The 22419-nt window shown below is 36.6% G+C and overlaps 1 protein-coding gene across 4 annotated transcripts in view; it reads right to left on the bottom strand.

Annotated features, from left to right (window-relative positions):
- Positions 1–22419, bottom strand: part of LOC129763583 (uncharacterized) — a 300619-nt gene that overhangs the window by 51538 nt on the left and 226662 nt on the right. For all 4 annotated transcript variants that reach the window (XM_055762800.1, XM_055762801.1, XM_055762805.1 and 1 more), the window contains one exon: positions 21729–21821. In XM_055762800.1, coding sequence (XP_055618775.1) covers positions 21729–21821 — 93 coding nt within the window. The remainder of the gene's footprint in view (positions 1–21728; positions 21822–22419) is intronic.

The raw sequence follows: 22419 nt of genomic DNA, 5'->3' as shown, positions 1-22419 counted from the left end.
GTTAACAGTTTACTGTGATTGCTTGGTAAGTGTTTCGCAGTTGACTACAACATATAATCAAGTGTTATGTAACTTTCGTCCAAAAAATTACAAAATAAAGTGTCCGAAATTTGATTTCAATCTGTCTGAAGTTTGATTTAGTGTCCGAAGTTTGATTCTTATTCGCTTCATTCGAAAAACATTTTATTCGATTAGTTTTTTTATGTTTTCAATCAAATAGGTACCAAAGTAGAAAGCTTAAAAACATATTGAACTAATTTATTTAAAATATCAACCAAATAATACCTGTGCATAAAGTTTAGATCTGTTTCCTGCATCATATGCCTTATATGATTCAGAACGGTACTTTACTTGAGATTTTTCATAATTCGAGCAAAAACAAAAAAAATCTAATTTTGAAGGTATGTGTGACTTTTTTAAACTTTTACAGTCGAATCAAAATGGGGAGCTTTAAAATACACTTTGCACCTTTGCAGAAAATTCTGTACATATGACATTTCTGGTTAATTTTTTTTCCGAAAGTCTAAGGCCGTCATTTGAGGTTGACAACATTTTCGTTCAATTTTTGTTCGTGCCATTTTTTGTGGTTCGTTAAAAGGAGCCAATTTTTTTAAGTCTGAAAAAATTTGTTTAATCAAATGAAAGATGTGTATACAAAAATAAAAAAATTAACCAAGCAAATGAAACCAAACTAGACATCTGGAGGTTATAGGGTGCAATAAATGTTTCTATGGTGGTTAGACACTCCATCCCCCTCTCTAAGGGGGGGTTGCCATACAAATGAAACACAAATTTCTGCATTACTCGAGAATTAATAAAGCAAACGAAACCAAATTTGGTATGTGGAGGTTTTAGGGTGCAATAAATGATTCTATAGTGGTTAGATAATCCTCCCTCTCTAAGGCCGGGGGGGGGTTAGGTGTATTTTAGAGGGCACCAAACGTTTCTATGGTGAATAGACACTTCCCCCCTCTCTCTAAGAAGTGAAGAGGGGAGGGGCCTGTCTCTATTCAAACATTTATTCCATGTAACGGATAAACATGCTATTTGCAAGTGGTTGAAAAATTTTGAACGAGAATTGTGTCTGAAAATAATCTGATATTATAATGATGAGTTTTGGTAGATGAACTAGGATTTTTTTAGTACAAGATAGATTCAACGAGGTCGATTAGGAAATCAATCAATGAACAGTTCTGCAATTGGACTCATGAACTTGCGCTTAGTAAGAAAACGTGAAGGTTTGAAGGTATTGATAACAAAATACAAATTTTGGGCGGGACGAAGTTTGCCGGGTCAGCTAGTGTAAAATAAAATATAAATGTGTGCTCGTTATGCATTTGTGTTTTACTATATTTTCTTATTGATGACAATAAATGTTATTATGTTTTATGAGATCTCCCGGGTATAAAATTTCCGTACATTCAATAGTATTATGCAAATATTATTGAATTGATGGTGAACAGTAGACCTTGTGATATACTATATGATTTAAAAAAAAAACTTAAACTCGAATTGGATCTATCTGGTCGTCAGAAAGGAGTATTACCGTGCTTGAATTTACGTTTAAATATTTTATATATTTATATTGGGTTTGACATATACATGGGTTTGACATATACATGGAAAAGAGAATTTCAAAATGAATGCATAACAAACACACATTTTAAACGGTTTTATTTAGCTTGACCTGTAATTTGTATGTCAGTAGCGCTGACCCACATTAATACAAATTTAACCCCATTCCATTCCAATTGACCGATTGATCTGAAATTCGTAACACATCTTTATCTCTGCTGAGATTATAAAACTGCGTATTCCATGATCTTCCAAGATGGCGGGCGCTATGAAATGGCGGAAGCACTATTTTTTCAAAACCCAATCACTATAATATAATATATCAAATGAGTAGGCTTGACTAGGGCTTATTAATGAAAAAACCGAATCCAAGATGGCCGCCATCACAAAATGGCGGTATATTCTTTTTCAAAAACCCATCAATATGGGTATCAAATGAAAGGGCCTGACTAGTAGAGCACGGCTATTTATGAAAAATTCTAATACAAGATAGTTACAGTCACAAAATGATAAATTACTTTTTTTTTAATTTTTATGCAACTTCTGCATGTAGGTGTCAGATGAACGATTCCATTCCTTCTGATTGTTTGTTCTTAAATTTAGTACACACAATTATTTATGTTGTCATTATTGTTATGAGTATTCCTTAATTTCAAAAATCCAATCCAAATGGCGATATAAAATGGTCGATTTCATATTTTCTAAAAAAAAAAATGTTGTTTTGGATATGTATATCAAGTGAATGGACTTGACTTGAAAACACACTACAACATAAATCAAAAAGGTCGCCTCCGCGTTTACAAAATGGCAATCCTGTATTATTATTATGTTTAATCACAATGGAGCTATTTAACATACAAAATATATTTTAACATATTTTTTTTAGTCTACACATATTAACCCTTAGCGGTTGTAATAAATTTCTATATGGGTATTGGACTGGTCGACAATAATTTCCCTTGAGAGGGCAGTGAAGCATAACATGTAAGATTATGAATGACAAATAAAATCTTTCTTTTTTTACAAACATCCGACAAGTCTGTTCACTAAATCAGTGTGTTTTAATTCATATAACAATTATATAGTATGATTCACAAAGGAGAATCCCAGCATCGTGAGTATTCTCTTATGTTTCCAGGCTAGTAATCTTTTGTTTTGTATCGAGTGCCGTCATCTTCTATTCATAGAAGGTCCTTATTGATTCGTGACCATGTTTACGAGACATTAAAATTCTTTGGTTGCATAAATTAGTAGGCTCCTTGCTGTGGCGATTGAGAGCGACATACGACCGCAAAGGGTTAAACGACTCATGGAACATATTTTATCTTCTGCAAATACATACTTTAATTGATAACAAAAAATTTACACAATTGTCTAAGCATTTGTTTTAAGCAGAATAAATATTTTCAATTCACTGTAGCAGTTTACTTATACATTTCATGCGCGAAAACATGTGGAATTGTCGAGTTTTTCGGTTTGAAAAACTTGTGCTACAAAACAGAAAAACCATGTAAACAGATTAATCTCCAAACCTGGCATCCCTGGTTCGTTCAACTGATTCGTCAAAGAAAATTTCCGTAATCAAGCTGCGATGACAAATGTATAGTGTCGACATCAGTGTATATAAGATAAATTACAACTTCTGTCAGAATGGCTGACCCGAAATCAGTTTTAAATTGTTAAAATTTGAATTGAACATTTTTACTTGGTATTATTTAATTATTTGAAACACGTTTTGCTGATCCTAATTTAACTCATTTTTTACATCTTTTCTGATATTCCCACAAAAACTCAATATTATTATATAAAATTATCTTTAAACACTATTTCCGTTCAATATTTGGTCATCACTAGTAAAAACTGTGATTCGGAATTATATAGAATACATATTTGGTACTGAAAATTTATTTTTATTCACAATTTTTTTTTGAAAGTGTGTTCATTCCTCATGAAAATGCGTTGTCTTCGTCGGTTCACAAAATTTCCAGAGTCAGCGTCTGCGATTCAAAGATGACAGACAAAACTTAACGATATCTGTCAGGTTCAAGTTGCTTCGTGTCTGGATCGAAGTTGAGCTCAAGTTTGGCAGCTGAGTAAAGACAAGTTGAGGTTTAGTATCAGTTGACCCGTGTACGGACGGCTCAATACCCACAAGTTCCTATTCGCTATAATGAATGTACAGTGTCGACGTCTGGTGGCAACATTCGATGCTTGGGATGCGAATTATTGCTGTCAATAACGGGCTTCTTATGCAGTCGCGAGAATAAGAATATTTGTGACTTAAACTCCATCCTTGTAAATACGCTGTCGAAACAGCGAACATCGCTTATTGTACTCATTCTTTAACATCTTCGTTCTTCCTCGAACTGTAACCGCGAGCGAATATTTCACTCGTCATAATGTTTTTCGCCACATTATGTAGGGCCATCAACGCCGGTTCACAAGGAAAATTATTCTTCTGCTGGAATGCTATGCGTGGTGCGTTCCAGTCGCAAAACTTTCTCCGCCAAGGATGACATTTACGCAATACTTCTCTAAGCAATTGTCTCTTCTCGAGGCCAATAATGCCAACAAAAGGGTTTATTTTGATTCTCGCGACGTTTCATTTTTATCGATGCATTTTTATGTTACCGTATGCGTTCTCTGTGGGACGCTTGTTTGGTGCTGGTTGAATGGCGATGTACGGAGATGTCTATAGATGCGATACCACTGAGACAACATGCAAAAGCATGAAGCATGGCATGACACATGGCATGGCAGTTTTTATGTGTTGCTAAAGATATATTGAAGTGGTAAAGTAATGTGGAATGACGTGGAATGCGAAAAAGACTGTCGGGAACGCGATAAACACTCAGTACAATGCGGGCATTGACATGAAGTAACAAATTGCGACATATGACCAGTTCGTGTATTATTCTCACGAAGGCAAGAAGGAATCACTGCTTTTAAAATAAAAAAAAGCCATTGACCTTTTTCAGGTTCACCAAAACTATTCATGAAATTTGCATTTATGAATAATATCCGAAATGATGAAAAGCAAATTAAAGAAAACAACTGCGCAGTTCTACGTTCAAATCGCTCATGTCTTGGATACAACCCCTATAATTTTATAGCCAAAATATTAGACGAAGTAACGCAATGCATCGAAATCCGGACACTTCAGTGCTTACGATGATGATTTCAACTACTAAAAAAATATTGACATATCATAGAATTTCCCAAAATCATGTTTATTTGTATATTTGTTTAAAATTTGTAAATTTGTTCATGGCATTCAATAAATTTAGTTATTAAAATGAAGTGTTCGGAATATGATTTAAAAAGCTACCTGTATTTTTTGATTCAATAAAACAAATCCTGTTTGCAAGATTGACGTTATCCGCATGAGAACAGGTCTATTTCTGTTCCGCATCGCCGTTATACGACATCTGACCCAAAATGAACAAGGTAAAATTGCTATCACATCCAGTTTTCACTAGGATAGGCAGATGAGTAATGCACCCATGTTAGTTTGCCGGTCATTTTGAATCAAATATTTGACGAGTTTGATTGGACTCCGCTGCGTGTTTGGTCAACAAGCAAGGTATTTTCAGGTTGGCAATCACGAAATCTCTAAACTGATTCGCGATATCCGTCAAGTTGCACTTCAATTTATGTTGCCTGATGTGTAGATGGCCTCGATGCGATGAACTTTTTCGAATATCCCACTAAATTCCAGGTGGTTTGTGTCTAGGCTAACTCATTGAACAATGGGTATCGTTTGACAACCGAACGACTAGCGAGACTATTAGATTTTTTCTATGTTTTTATTTCGGAGAAGGTTCCCAAATCACATAATTTTGGAATTGTATGATATAATCGATGCCGCCGATATCATGTGATTCGACGTAACTTGAACTGTTTCTTGTGAGGTCATGGAAACAATTGTGTGTACGTGGATAATCTTCACGCCTTAAAATAGCTGAAGAACAACGAAGTGTCCGAGAATTGCTTCAAACGAATTACATTGAATTACAAAAACCTTAACCGCTATCATGATTTTAAAGTGAAACCAAATTTGGCATATCGAGGTTTTAGGTTGCAATAAATGTTTCTATGATGGTTAGACTCTTCACCCCTTTCTCTAAGGGGAGGCTGCCATACAAATTAAACACAAATTTCTGCAGAACTCGAAAACTGGTCAAGCATATAAAACCAAATTTGGCATGTGGAGGTTTCAGGGTGCAATAGATGTTTTACGGTGGTTAGCAATGAATGTTTTTATGGTGGTTTGACTCCAATTTCCCTTCTCTATAGAGGGGGAGGGGGAGGGTGCCGAACAACTCGAGAACTAATCAAACAAATGGAATCTAACTTAGCATGTAGAGGTTTTAGGGATCGATGAACGTTTCTATGATAGTTCGAAACTTCTGCCCCCTCTCTAAAGAGGGGCTCCCATTCAAATAAAACACAAACTTCTGCATAACTCGAGAACTAATCAAGCAAATTGATCCAAATTTGGGATATGAGGGTTTTTGGGTACGAAAAATATTTCTATGATGGTATGACACCCTTTCCTCCTCTGGAAAGGAGAGAAGGTCCCATAAAAACAACGCACAATTGAAAATTTTCGGAAAACTCTGAAGGAAAATAGGAGAGTTCGAAAAATTCAATTCGCATGTGTTCTACAATTACATATTGATAAGCGTTGTTAGTCCATTTGATGTTTGCTGTAACGAAATTGATCTTCATTCGAAAGTGGAAATGGATTGTAATGTGATAAAACGCACTCCTATATCGTCTTCTATCTATAAACATAAAAGTGGATCGCCAAATGTGTTGATGAGTTGTCCGAGTTGGGCTGTCTTCGTTCTATCATATTTTCTGTATCAAACATTTATTCCATGTAACGGAGAAATATGTTATTTGCAAGTGGATGAAAAATATTGCACGAAAATTGTGTCTGAAAATAATCTGATATAATAATGTCGAGTTTTGGTAGAAGTACTGAAATTCTATAGTAAAAAATAATTTTAAATGGTAGATTAGAAGATCAATAAATGAACAGTTCCTCGATTAGACCCATGGACGTGCGCCTAGTAGGAAAACGTGGATGTGATAACAAAACATATATTTTGCGCGGGACGAAGTTTGCCGGGTCAGCTAGTATTAGAAATAAATAGAGTCATTCTGATTGAAATAGAATTTCAAATGTCTAGAGGCACATTGCATACCACTTTGCGCCCGAAATCGAAGTTTAACTTACGCTTTGAATCCAATAAACATAGTAATAATACATTGGATTAATGATAACACATGTCAAGTCGTCTTCCTTGAGATATTTGTAGGATCATCGTCATACGTGGGACTACTTCTTAGCTCATAAATAAGACTATTAGAATTAAAAGTTGAATGAAAATTGTTCACAAAGCTATATACTGATTTCTGAAAACTCCGCTGTTTCAAATGTTGATAGTTGTAGCAGCAATAGAAGCAGCTTGCATTTGAGGGCCTAGAAGTCGCAGACAGTTTATAAAATACACACAAGGTTAAAGTGACCAGATGGTCAGAGGTCTAACGCGGGACACAAAAAACAAAACGTTATGTTAAGTTATGTGAACATAAACCATAGTTTAGAGAGTCTCATTTATTCGTGAAAATCCGAACATGTGTCCTAGCAACTAAACCTGACCTGTAATCACTCAGTTGTGATTTTTCGGTGGTTTAGATTTTGTTTACGCCTGAAAATCTCTCACTCGGTCAGAGCATTTAGGTCTGGCAAGCACGATTCAAATTCTATAATTTTCTTCCAGTTATCGAATGGAATGCTCGAAAATTCCAATCCATTTTTTATCGATTTTAGTGTTAACGTAGGCATTAAAAATTGGACTAATTAATTTTTTTATTTATTGTATTGTCGTCAATCAAAATTGTAGACCAATACATTCTTAATACTACTTAAAACTATTTACTTAAAACTAAAAAAACTAAAGAGAGCTGGATGGATAATTTATCCGTTTAATTCAAAAGACGATTTTAACAAGTTACATAATCATTTTTTATTCATTTATTTATTTATTTCGTCAAACCAGCCCAAATATTACAGTGAAATTTTACTATATCTAATTCTATTCAAATAGTCTTTGAGCATTGACCTTGACATGGTTACATCAATTATTTCACATGTTACAGAGGCTCATCATACGATTAATAGGACTATATTTGGCATAATTCGTTCTTCGGTAATCTATGTAGAAAATGTTAGGGTTTCTCAGGTGCCTAATCGGTGCGTAAAAATTTAGGTCTCCTAATATTTCTTCTGAGCCCACTCGTTGTGATATGATGTCAATAATAAATAGAATCATGGCAGAGTTCCGACGTTCTTTTAGGCTTCTAATATTGATTAGTATACAACGTCGTGCCTCATATGGAGGGAGATGGTATGAAGAAAAGCCTAGTTTACGAAGTGCAAATAATAAAAATTGTTTTTGTACAGATTCAATTCTGTCTTCGTGTGAAGCTATGTAGGGGGACCATACAATACAATCACCCACATCAAGTTCTCCAAGAAGGTCATTCTCTGACAAACGAGAAGGGAATGTCCAAGCCGCTCTTCTTTTGAGTCATGTGGTAAACTGGGAGATATACAGTACGAAGTGCTTGCCGGAAGTTGCGAAGGTGATGTGGTCGAACCTGGGAACAGCCCATTATGCCAAAAGATCACTGGAGGATGGATCGGCTGGAGATAAACCGCCAATCTTTCCAACATCCCCCAGCTGCGACCGATAGAAAACTTTTGAGCGAATGGCCGAAATGGAGGGACAGACGACCACCAAAGCCACGAAAAGCTAAAAGAACACGCCAACATACATCTTCTCATCGGCCATAGTTGAGGTGCCGGTCAACTTCCGTAAGGCCGCCAAGTGTTTCATTCACGATACTTCATCAAACAACCCTGTCTCTTCCTGTCCCGTATACACTAGTTATTCCGGCTTATCTAACACGTTAAGCCCTGACCGAGTTAGGGGACCAAAGATGAACTTTTCGTCTGCCTCACGTTGGTCAATAGGATCAATAGAGGACTTTTATAAAAATCATTTTCTAATTTTGTTGCTGTCGTTTCCATTTGACACTTTCTAAACAAAAAGTCCACTGTCGGTGCGATGAAACCAGCTCAACGTATTAATCTTTGGAAGCATTGGAAGATTTCTTGAACAGTCTGTCAAATAAAAGTTTTTTTTGTGGTTTATCCATTCAATTAAATCAACATAATCAAATTGTAATATTCAAATATATTGATATCGCGGGACATTTTCGTTTCTTTTGCCAAATGCGGGACGTAATCTTACGCGGGACATTCTGTTGAAATGCGGGACTGTCCCGCGTGACGCGGGACGTCTGGTCAGTTTACACAAGGTGCCGAACATAAGGGGTAGCATCCTGGCTAAGGAAGCATGACATGGAGTTGGGGAACCTGTCCGAATCGAATAAATGGTGAAGTTTAGGAAATATTTACATGACCATTCTATGCGAAATTCTGAAGATTGCTTCGCTGAGAGTTGGTTTGACAGACAATGACTTATTTCAGCGAAATACACCACTGAAGCAGGAAAACTGTTCCTTTTTTTCGTTGGTGTTGTATGGAAGTATTGAAATGGTTTGCTACTGCATAGGCGCAATTCAGATCAGGATCTCAACCCAATTTAAGCAGATTCTAGATCAAGTGTCGGATAAAAGTAACAAAATCATCAAAATCAAAAGTTATTATATTTGAGGAATCAAACAGAAACAATCTACAAAGAAGAGCGATACATTCTACACCCTACTGCACATGGAGAGTAGTTTAGAGCTAGAGGTCAAGCACGAATATTACCTGTAATCTTATGTAAGCTGCTTATAAGCGACAAATTGTACGATTATACAGTTTCCTTACATGCAATCAGTGAAACTTACCATCTGATTTTATTTGTACATCGTAGGTACTAATTCCACCATACTCAAACCTCGCGTTACAACATAGAAACGAAATAGATTAATCCCCACACCCCCTAAAGCGCCTGGCATGCTAGTCTTGATTAGGCCATTAATTAGCCTTCGTTCCCCATTTTCCGATTCGTTTTCACGGAATTCTCGTGCTGCTCGCGGGGCCTAATTATAACTTTTCTTTAAGAAAGCCGCGTTTATTGCGGGCGTATGCTATTTGAACAAGTGTGTTTGCCCGCTTACGCCACACAACTTCTCCCCTGTCTGAATTTGACTATCAATTTCATAATAATTCTCCTCTCAATGTAATTCGTTATTCTCGGGAAGATAGCGCGCGGCTAAGTGCGCCTATGGCGCGCACCTTGCCATCACTCTCCTCCTGAGCCAGCGCCAAATATTGACACAGATTTTATCATCTTTTTTCACTATGTGTATGTGACACGTTCGGAGATAAAGCGCATCGCCAAACCATTCGAAACCGAATTTCGCAGGTAATCAGTCTCTGAGACCGTTCCCTTTACGCTTGCGAACGCCTGGAGATTTCTTTAGAGATCTCCCAAGAACCGAAAGAAGAAGTAAATAGATCTTCCAATAGTAGTTTTCTCCGTTCTTGCTCCGATCACGAACCTCCATATTTGAACAAAATATTAGAAAAGAGCGCGGGCTTCGGAGGAGGTCAAATCAACCATAAAGTTCACGGTGGGCAGGGTGAGAGGCACGGGATGGAGGGTTGGTTCGGGGGATGTAGGTAGATAAAAGAAGAAGAAGAAAATACGAAAACGAAGAAGGAAAAGCGTAAAAGAAACCAGTACTGTTTCTGTAGACAAGCTCACGGACAAAAGCGATTCGTCGGCGGTGTGTGCTACGAAAGGTAAGAACTACACAAACACACATACAACGGTGAGCTTGGGTTTTTTACAATCTCCGTGGCGAACGTTCGAAACGGAGAGGGCTTTCCGTTGACCGAGATTTGAGGGATCGAAGCGAACGAGAAGAAAAAAAATCATGGTTGTCACAAAAAAAACTTGGCGAGTCGATGAAAAGAATAACGCAATGTGCGGAGAAAGGCCCGAATGTAGGCAAATGGTGTAAAAATCGTAACGCCGCTTCGCATCATAGTTTATTTACTTGATCGAGCGCTCCGAATAGGGGTGCGTTTTATGAATAAAGTATGTTTAGAGCGCAGCTCGATGCCGGATTGGCCAAAAACGGTCTGGCTTTTCGCATGAAGTCGTACACTTAGAAAAATCCTCGGTCGAAAACTACCAAATACATTTGATAATGCAAAATTAGTAGAATGTACAAATTTTTTGTACATATTGTCAACAAACCCGCATCCCTACCAGGGATTAGTATATTTTATTCGATAACATTAGTAAACTTGGATATTAAAAACTGGTGAGAAAAGCGCGTATTAACCATTTTCATTGTTCCTATAAGGCAATACGGAGGTATAATATAATTCTGATACTTGCATTTTCGGCGAGAAAATGTAGCCGATATTGGGCTTCCGAATCATGGTTCTGCTTGACATATGTGTTTATTAGTACGGTCGAAAATGACTATAGATTAGTAGTATTTACCAAAAAATTCGTTATATTTACTAATTATTTCTCTCAGTGTACTTTTCAAATTCAAATAAATATAGATTCAAAATAAGATGAAAAATTGATTGTAAACACAGTGAAATAGAAACAGAAATTATAAAATAATTGAAATTTTTTTAAATATTAATATAAAATTTTAGTTAATAGATGCCCAATTCTAGGATTTTCAAATAAGATTTTCGTCAAGATAAGGGTAAATGGAGCACAAAAGAAAAAAAAATAGATTTTTTCTGTTACGGCGTAGAGTTTTGTCGTGTTTGCTATTATATTTTGAAATCATAGGAAATTGTAGTTTAAAAAATAAATGCAAGGAAAAGCCTACAATTAATCCTGCTTGAAAACATAATGGAACAAATATAATATAAAGATTACCAGTTATTATATTATCAATTTTATATTCATGAATAAAATTACAAACAAAACAAAGTGGTAATCAATAAAGCTCGGCCCCGGTTAGTCCAAGAATAATATTTTTTATGTGTTTTAGTGACCTTTTCTGGAATTGAAAAATTGTAAGTTTTGGAAAAAGAACAAAAAGAAATTTGACAGATTCTGGTACAAACATATGAGGGGCTCAGAATGCAAGGGGTGTAAGTGACTTGATCGATTTCTCTTCGTCAACTTTTTCTTTTTAATAACTCAACTGCAAAAACGTTCCAATTTGAGTTTGCTATAGAATCTGATAGATGAGGTTCTGACCTACCTTCCATATTGTCAAATACAGCTGGGAATGAGTTTGCAGCTAAGTTATGACCAAAAGAGAGAGTCGATGTAGAGAAATCGATGAAATCACTTACACCCCTTTCATTCTAAGCCCCTCATATGTTCTACACATAATTCTGTACGAGAATGAATTATTTTAAGACTAACCGTTTTCATTTATTTTTTTTCTAGACCAAGAAAATGTTGTTTTAACCAAACTAACCAAAACAAATAAACCTCCAGCATGAAAAATTCAACAATTTTCTGGGTAAAGATTGTGGGCTTCCCAGTTTATCGGATCTGAATTACTCTTAATGTAAAAAAAAACATTGCGCAGCTTTTTCTGAAAAAAAAAATTTAAAATAAGCTTTTGCTGAACATGCCTATTTTTTGAGAATTCGTTGCTATTGAAAAGCTAGGCCGTACTCCTATTTGTTATTAGCAAAAAATATATATCTTCTGTTGAGAACGAAGTGACGTACATAAGACCACGTGTAACTCGAGAACGAGTCGTCAGATTTGTTCTGTCTTGTAAGTGAGAATTTTCTCCGAATGAGTAAACGAATTCCAACTAGACAAACTGCTTACTGACAAGCATAGATAAGTCCGTTTCGAATTCCATATCGGAATTCGTCTATCCAATTGTAAATCGGATTGACGGTCTCGAGCTGGGTGTTTCATTGGTTTCACACCAATTCGCGCAAATCGAAAATGGTAATGATTTTTGAGTGAAATAAACAATAAAATTTTTTTTCAAGTGATTGAAAAATCTGGAAGTAAAATTGGGTCTGATAAAGGTTTTATATTTATAATGATGGTGGTTCCCATAGCCTAGTGGTTAGCGTGGCGCTTGCCAAGATGGGAACTTCAGGTTCGATTCCCATTCGGATCAGAAATCCTACCGCTGAAGATCGTTTTCTTGGCTTGCTCTGTTTCAGGGAAGCTGTCTAGGTAGGATGTGATGGGATGAGCAATGGGCACTGCGAGTCTCCAAGAAAAGTCACGCAAAACCCGGAAACGGTTCCTCTAAGCGAATTGATGCCACTATAAGCGTCTCTACGTCCCAGTCCTGGTAAAGGCGTAAAGCAGCGGTATCACGATGGTCCTCCTGCGAGATATTTATTTTGCTAGCATGCCTTGCAAGCCGCACTACAAAAAACTGCAAGCAACAAACGATACATAAGAAAAACAAATCAAACATTGTGAATCAGGCCATGTTGTAAAGACGTTAAGCCAACATAAATAAATAAATAAATAAATAAATAAATAAAATTTATAATGATGAGTTTTGGTTTACAGCAGGCACGACTAGAGATGGGCGAGCGCTCACGAGCCGCTCATTTGAGCCGGTTCGACAGAACGAGCGTACGACCCACGGTTCTTCAGAAATGAACCGCGGTTCAAAAAAGAGCCGCTTCTCAAAAGAGTCTCGGCTCAAAAAAAAGCCGCGGTTCAAAAAAGAGCCGCTTTTCGGAAGAGTCTCGGCTAAAAGAAAGCCGCGGTTCATGAAAGAGCCGCTCTTTGAAAGAGTCTCGGCTAAAAAAAAGCCGCGGTTCAAAAGAGTCTCGGCTCAAAAAAGATCCGCCCAAATGAGCCGGCTCGTTTTAATGAACGAGCGGCTCTGAGCCGCTCACTGAAATGAACCGTTTTGCCCACCTCTAGGCAGGACTACCTATTTGAAGTATTCAAATAACATCGAGTAATAATTTACATTGATATTATTAAAAAAATATACTGCCTTTGAACCTATCAATCTAATAGAGTGCTAATTGATTAGAATCTACTGCAAATGTCAATATTTTAACTTCGTCATCGTGAAATGAATAGTATACCTGTTCCCCTTTTTGCTTCGTATTTAACATCGATTTGTTTTAGTTACAGTTAATGTTGCATTAAAATTAGTTAGCAGACCCAGTGAACTTCGTCCTGCCTAAAACAGATTTTTGATATGAATACATTCGAACATTCACATTTTCTTACTAAGCACGATCTTTGGTTCAATCCTAGAATTATTCATAAATTGAATATTATTATTGGCCGTTTTAGAATTTTCACTTTCTGCAAATGTTCTTCTAACAAAACTCGTCATGATGATATAAAACTAAAATTAGATACAATTCATTATTTGATTCTAATTAGACACAATTCTCATTCAAGATTCTTCAATCATTCGCAAAACACATGTTTCATCTTTACATGGAATACATATTTGATACGGAAAAGTAAATTTTCATTCATAACTCTTATTTTCAAAGTGCGAGAATCCATTACCTTTTTCGCTTGACACCACCGCCACACGAATATCAATTCGGTCAACGCGAATTTCAATTGGACTTGCAACGCCTTCTACAATATTACTTCAGAACATATGGGAATTCAATTTTTAAAGTTTTCGAATGTTTTCTGATTTTTCACGCTGTAACATTTATCTATTGGCTAATACAATGAAGTAAAGACGGCTCAAGACGAATTTCATCAACGCAAACATCGAATGGACTAACAGCGCTTATCACGACGTAATTGGAGATCATATGGGAATTCAATTTTCCGAATTTTTCCATTTTTCATTCAAACTTTTCCGGAAATGGAATGTTTCTGGAAGTAAAAATTATAGAGAATTCGGCGAATTCACCGAAAATCAAGATTGGCGATTCAGCGAACAAATAAAACCCTTGAACAATGCACAGAAGCAACTGAACAGATTAGGGAACAAGTGTCGTGAATTCCGAGCAGGACAAACAAGGATCACATGCTGCTGTTGATCAAATGAGGCAGCAGCGTATTCGCGATCTACAGCGTCAAGCTGTATAAAATGCCAATCGTTGAGTCTGAAGAAGTACTAATTGTATCGAACAGATTTCCAAATAACTGGACGATCGGTTACAGCGAGCTGTTTTTTTTTGTACAGTATTAGGTCCATGAATGTAATATGCTAATATGTGGAGGCGATCTGGCGTAGTGGTAACATCCATGCCTCTCACGCTAAAGGTCACGAGTTCAATTCTCACTCCCGACATTCTTCCAAAAATGGAAGTAAAAGTGACGAACCAGCCAAATGAGTTGAAAGTCACTATAATACAGATAAAAAAAAAAAAAAAAAAATATGCTAATATCGCTTTGCGCTAAAGATTCATTCGAAGATATCCGGATTGTGTTGTGACAAAGTCAAAATACCAGTCGCTTTAAAATTATGATATTCGGTGTGTTTTAGAAAGTAAATTTGATAAGACATCTAAGGAAATTTTACACGTAGGATTACGTTTTTCTGGAAATATTAACCCCTTCGCGTACAACGTCGAACGACACTCGTGGTGTATCGGTGTGAAATGATTGCATAGCTCCAGGCGCATGGTGTTCGTTGCAAAGCAAGGCAAGGTTCTAAAGTTGTCTTATTCACTAGCACAACTCAGGTACGCAAACACGTAGGGGAGCGATTCGTTATGTTCGTGTTTGGTCCATGATGTTTGATATTAAATAATACGCGTATTGAAAAACGGTCCCATCAATTTAATTTCATGTGTTTATTGTTTCGGCATTTCCTCATATTATTCGATCGATTTGGGGCATTCTCTGACAATCTATTACAATTAAGGAAAAAATATGTTTTAAGAACTAACTACCGAAGAATTGAAAAATGTTAACAATTATATAAACGGAAATCTTGCGTTCTGATTGATCGATTGGTACAAGCAATCTGTGATTTACCAGTTGTGTTCAGTGCATCTGATTTCCATAGAAATAATAATACGGGACTGTGCAATGGAATATGTATGAAATATGGGCGTTAGTGTAACCTTATCTGGTAGCAGTTTAGCTGGAAATCGCATCAAACCTGAAACAAATTATTTAAATTCTCGAATATTAAAATCAATAGTCACAAATGTTTATTCGCGTATCATTCGAGAAAGGATAGTCCGATTTGAGCTGTCAATTTTGTTGTGTTATTAGTCCGATTGAAAATAACGTTGGCGCTTTTAGATTCTTATTTCGTTTGTTTGAAGTAAAACTGGAAATGGAGAAACATTGATCCTGCATATATACTTTTATTTGAGGGGCTTAGAATGAAAGAGGTGTAAGTGATTTGATCGTTTTCTCTACATCGACTTTCTCTTTTGGTCATAACTTCGCTGCAAATACATTCCCAGCTGTATTTGACAATGTGGAAGATAGGTCAGAACCTCATCTATCGGATTCTATAGCAAACTTAAGGCTGATTTAGACGATGCCAGTAAGCGCTCTAGTTGAAGTAACCAGTGAATAGAGAACAGACACTCTGTTCAGGTTAGAGGATAATTACTTGTTCGATACTGGTACAAGTAACTTGAACAGATTGTCTGTCCTCTGTTCACTGGATACTTCAACTAGAGCGCTGATTGGCATCGTCTAAATCAGCCTTTAATTTGGACTAGTTATTAACTAAATAAAAAGTTGATGAAGAGAAATCGATCAAGTCATTTACATCCCTTGCATTCTAAGTCCCTCAATTTGTTTTTCATCCATACAGAACGCAGTAGCCATCTCTTAGAGGCTCAGAGAGGGCAATTTTCAGCATCTTTCATGGTTATAAGCACCATCCAACGACTAATTATCGAACTTCAGCCATCATCGCTCGATTATACCACTGGAACAAATAATACCGATCTAAATGGCCCATTGAGGGGCACCAAATTATTATCGCCTTTATCTTTGGTGTAAAATTTGAACTAGGGACTATAAACATAGCGTTGTTCTTAAATTTTCTTCATCCCAGCGAGACCTTTTGACATAGGACTATGCCTTTGATTTCTATATAGGGGGGTCACTCTACGAAAAATGTAACGATTTATTAAGAGTTTTCAAACGCATATTACTCAAAATGGTTATTGCGACATATGTTGTGTTATATATCATTAGACAGGAAATTTATCCAGATTTTTTTTTGCTTAAAACATGAACAGTGAATATAGTGAATAAAATGAAGTATTCTCCATTCACCGATAATAGGCTTCTTCTTCTTCTTCTTCTTCTTGAATGGCGTTAACGTTCCCTGTGGAACTTTTGCCGTCTCAACGTATTCATTAACTAGCGTCGTTCTTTAATACTTGGTTGAGATTTCTATGCCGAATAACACGCCTTGAATGTACTCTAAAGTGGCAAGCTCTAGAATACGCGTGACCACAGTGCAAGCCGGAAGAATTTTCTTTTGACGAAAAATCCCCCAACCAGAACGAGAATCGAACCCGAACACCCGGCATGATAGTGTGGGACGCTAACCACTCGGCCACGGTGCACCGATAATAGGCATTAATTTTATATTACACTGTATGTTGTCCAATCAATTTGTGCTCAATTCATGTTTTTATCGTGTAGTTCTCACTACTAACAATTTGTGTAATTGTGGTCCAGGATGTCATAATATCGAGTATGTTGTTTGGTTTTGTAAAAATGCAAAAAATGAATTTAAATGGCTGCTGATTTAGAAGATCGAAGGGGTATACCCACGTAAATCAGATTATAATAGTTTGAGTAGTCGCGACCTTACAGGGCTATAAAGTTATTACAAACAATGTTCCGGACAACGTGGTAACGGAGGAGACAATGCTATATTTATCTATAATATATTTTTGTAGTCATAGATTGATTTGACTCAGGCTTATATTTATGTAGGTCTCAGCTATTTAGACTTGTGTTTAAAAATGATACATGATGACTCTTAGTCTTCTTCTGCATGATCAAATAAACAGAAGAAAAGGGTAGTAATGTCTTTAATGGTAATTTTGTGTACATTTTTGAATAGAATGCGGCATTCTACCGAATTCTACCACGTTATGTCATCTAACCCGTTTAAAGGATACAAGTACATACAGGAAACGGTTTTTCCAGGGCATCCATTTGATGTATCAAAAGAGAAAAAAATACAAAAAATGAACAATGAAAAACTCAATTTAAATGCAATTACTACACACAATCACAGTCCTATGTCAAGATTCCGTCCGTGCCCATAGGCTCAGACCAGTGTTATCCATATAAGGGTTATGCAGATGATGGCGTGTATGAGTTGGATTGCTGCGATTTTTCAATCTTCATTTTTCCTCGTTACAAATTGTCACGTCACTATTCGTGTTTACATTTGAAATATTTCTGCTTCTAAGTGAAAACGCTTTCTCAATTAGTTTCTATCGCTATTTTAATTGGAAAAATATTCAATTTTTAACAGTAGTGAATCAAATATTAGCATAATGCCAAAGTGTGCTGTGAATGTTTGTGGAATTACGTCGAGAAAAGCGAAAAAAGACGTAATTTTAGTGTGTTTCCATGCGTACCCAAAAGATAGTGAAAAGCGAGCAAAATGGTTAAAATTTACCGGTATTTTAAAGATTCAGGAACATCCTGCTCTAAACATTTTGCACCGGAAGCGTTTGAGCATAATGCTAGCGCTCAGCGACAACTCATAAATTATGGACGAAATAAGTTGGTCAAAGACGGTAATCCGTATTTAATTCCTCATCTTCGTAGTAACAAAGATAAACATAATTATAATGATTTTAGCGATTCCAACTATCCGCATTACGGCGGTTACCGGAATTCTGATGAGCCTCAAGGTAATATGTATTCAAGATATGATGCAATCTAAACCTACTAACGCAGGCCAAATTCATATTTCAGAGGAAAACGTTGACTCGAACATGAAAGTCCTGCTAGAGGCTATCGAACTAGCCGTGCCATAACCAGTGACAAGGGAGAGCTGCGGAATGGGCTGTACGGACGATTCTGGATGGGAGGATTTACAGCATCCCGACTGTCCTGACGGCAATACCCAGGACGTGGAGCTGTTTGATAAATCTGTAATAAAAACGCTGCGGGAAAAATTTACGAAGAAAATTAACCGTGTGGCGCAAGTTTCCGTGAAGCAAAAGTCTACAACAGCTACGCGTACAGGTAATGCCATTTCTATTTAATGCTAAAGACTTCAATCAATATAATCAACATGGGCTGTTGATCAGAGAGAAGGAAAGACATCTCCAAATGTTGTCCAACATTATTAAACAGAGAAACAAGAAACTGGAAGAACGCAACCAGGATATAGAAGCACTTCGAAATGATTGCAGTAAGATTCAGGAAGAAGTACAGCCACGTTCAGATCTGCTCGTTAAAAAAGAAGCAAGGAAACACTTCAATGAGGTTTTCACGAACAATAATGTTGCATTAACTCTCGGGAAGAAGAAGAGAGTTGTATGGTCGACTGATGAGATTGCTCGAGCGTTTTCGTTAAGGTGAGCTTTGTATGTATGGTTAAGGGTACCAAAATCATATGAACAATTCTAATAGCGACAGATTTTCTATAAAGCCTCATTAGCAATATTGACCAAAAAATAATCATTAATATTTTCTAGTTTTACAAGTAAGGTCGGTCGTTCGGTAGCTCATTGAAGCTACGCATAAAGCATAGCTTCTACGCCTAAGACTTAATATCAACCATTATAGAGTTGTCCCTCTTTTTTAGTTTTGGGCTATGGTTGACTTAGAAACGTTCTAACTTAAAAATATACTACTCAGCATAATTATAATGCCAATTACAATAACGTGCCAAATGAATAACTCTTTAAAATCACTAACTAATTTTATTAGTGGGACTTTTACAGCTTTTGAGGAAAGCCCTAAGAATTTCGTTGACTGAAGTTTGTTTTTTAGAATTAGAACGAGTGCGAGACAAACACTCAATATATTAATATATAATTATTCAATAATACACTTTACTTCGTAGGTTTGGTAATTATATTACAGTATAATAATTATTCAACAAACATTAAACTTTCGAAACAGTCCCATATTTTCTTGAATAATTTAGGACAAAATGATCAATAATCTTAAGTATTTTTTATCATTTATTTGTATTTTCTATGTGAACTATCGATTGAATGCAAATAATGACGACACCATTTTTTCCGTTCACCAATACATGTATACATGGCCTACTGCTCCACCTCTATATGTACCTCATTGGGCTCAGACCTATCAACTTTTTTGAAATATTTTTCAAAATTTAACGCTTTGAAGGGGAATTTTCATCTCAGTCGTCATTGTTCAGGGGCTGTTGCATGTGGTCGATTGGAAAAATGTCATTAAAAATATAGTGATGTAATCTTGTTTGCTTTTGTGATGTTCTATTCAGTCTGATTTTTTGCTTATTTTGCCTAATATGCATATCAAATATCTATTTTTAAGCAAACAATCGATGTCCAAAAACTTAAACAAAATATTTCTTAAAAGCTTCGCCTAAAAGTAGTTGAAAAACAATTTGCAGCAGAATAGTTCAAGTATATAACAATTCGGCTGAAAGGTTCATAAGGTTTACGTCTAGATGGCGCCTCTTTCATGTCAAAATTTGACAGCAATCGGGCGGTTGGTTCGTGAATTACAGCATTGAGAGAGAAGCAACTTATGTTATTGTGAAAAAAATGGAAAAATTGCATGAATTGGCTCCAGATCTGGCCCCCAGCGACTATTTTATGTTCGCAGACCTGACGAGAATGCTCGAATGCAAGAAATTCAAGACCGATGATGAAGTGATTACCGAAACTGTGGCCTATTTTGAGGAAAACCCGAAAGAGTAGTATAAAAATAGTATCGAAAAGTTGCAAGAACGCTATAATCGCTGTATCGCCCTCGGAGGAAACTATGTTGAATAGTTAAATTGAATTTTGCAAAAAAAAAATTGTTTCACTGTGTTACCTTATAAACTTTTCAGCCGAACTGTTAGAATACAAATTTTAGGTTTGGTGGAGAACAGTTTTTGTCCATTTTATCCAACAATTTGCTTTTTAACATCTGTTAGATGCGAACGAAATGGTAAATGTTTTCCCAAAAATTGATTGTTGTTACAGGTATTTTATTATTTTCGCATCTCATAAAAAATTACACACGAATTTGATGAATTTTGTTAATAAATAATCCATTTACAGGCCCGTTATGTTTGGAAAAGTATACTTGTTCAAGATATGAACCATTGATAACCATTGTTCGATTAGTGCTGAACAAAAATAAATCGGAGAATAAGTGATCTTTCATGAAACTTAGGTTGAGTTTTAACAGCAGTTTTGAAAAATAACACAAATTTAGCAGAACGCCATCAATACATGCTCAATTTTCGCATTACCATTATAAATACTTATATACTAAGTATACTATTTTTGTACTTCTCAATTGGACTAAATTGAGATGGTGGTTAATGAAACAAATGTGACCAAAAGAATTAGCTAGGCATCCACTGGCTATCATATTAGATACACCACAACAAAATAAATCTGTTTCCAACATATTCGGTGAAATTTGTATCACAGCATAGTTCATTTTGTGGCGGCCACTACCAGTTTCGAGCTGGTTGGGCTCCAAATCACTATTTGCTGCCATTTTATCACCCCAGCCGTTTGACAGCTTCTCTTGCCATCAATCATCCCAATAGTTCGCCCGACAAAAGAGGCTTTTCCCGCTTGCTTTTTTCCTCCAAAATTATCGAACTATCAACCTGCTAAGTGAAAGTTGATCGGAGCGACACACCTTTACACAATGAAACAAGAAAAAAAGAAGAAAAAACGGGTTACCCTCCTGGTATCTATGCTGCAGGCAAAATGTCTGTGCAGCAGGTTTCATCCAATCGCTTCGGGGAAGCAACTCCATACAATCAAATGATGCTGAATGGACACAGACCGAGCGAGATAATTCGCCGGCGGGAGGCTTTGTCACCGCTTCCAGCGATAACTATGAGATTAGAGTGCCCAATTTTGCCGTTGTTGAGGTTGTTGTTGTTGTTGTCTTCCGCCAGCTCGTGGACGGCCAATTATGAATTGCTTCGTTAGAGAAAGATATAATCGGCGCCCCGGGTATTATTTGGGTGGAACCTACCTTGAGGGCACAAAATATGCAATCCTGTCCGCCGCAGACGTGATTCTGGAGCTGCCGGAACGCTCGTCGGAAGGCATCCAAGTGCCAGAGGACCTGAAATTTAAAAAAATTAAGAAAATCAATTAATTCATGTGTTCATCGATTTTAGTTTTCTAAATATTAATATTGACTCAGCGAAATTGTGTTCAAGCCGATCAGCCATGAGCTTAACAGTATAACGCATTAATTTCTCGTTATCAACCTAAATTAAATTGCATTTCGAGTCTACTTCGGCCAAACGCTCCCACCGTAAAAACCACTTTCGTGAGGGGCCCGGAGCGTGGAATAAACCCACGCTAGCAACTTGGGGTACTGCACAGAGCTCCATATCCAATTTTATTATGCCGCTGAATAAAGAGGGCGAAGCTGAATTCGTAACGCAACTGAAATAAGTTCTTGCGTGAACTCTTCGCCGCATGACGACCGTTGCCTGGTGACGTCAGAGTGTTTTAGAGTGGCACGAGAAATTGGAGTTGGTGCATATCGGCGGAGTATCGGAGCAGTTAACTAGCTTTTTCCATTCTCGATGCTCACAACCAATATGTTTGCATCACTGCCGTAATTAAATACAGAGTAGAGAGAAACAGAGTAAAATAATTGATAAATCACCAAACGAAAACGAAAACAAGAGTTGAAAGCAAAAATTGATTGG

Source organism: Toxorhynchites rutilus, chromosome 1 (genome assembly GCF_029784135.1).
Source record: "Toxorhynchites rutilus septentrionalis strain SRP chromosome 1, ASM2978413v1, whole genome shotgun sequence".
Lineage (NCBI taxonomy): Eukaryota > Metazoa > Arthropoda > Insecta > Diptera > Culicidae > Toxorhynchites > Toxorhynchites rutilus.
The sequence above is the reverse complement of the archived record's forward strand: the minus strand, read 5'-3'. Positions and strand labels throughout refer to the sequence as shown.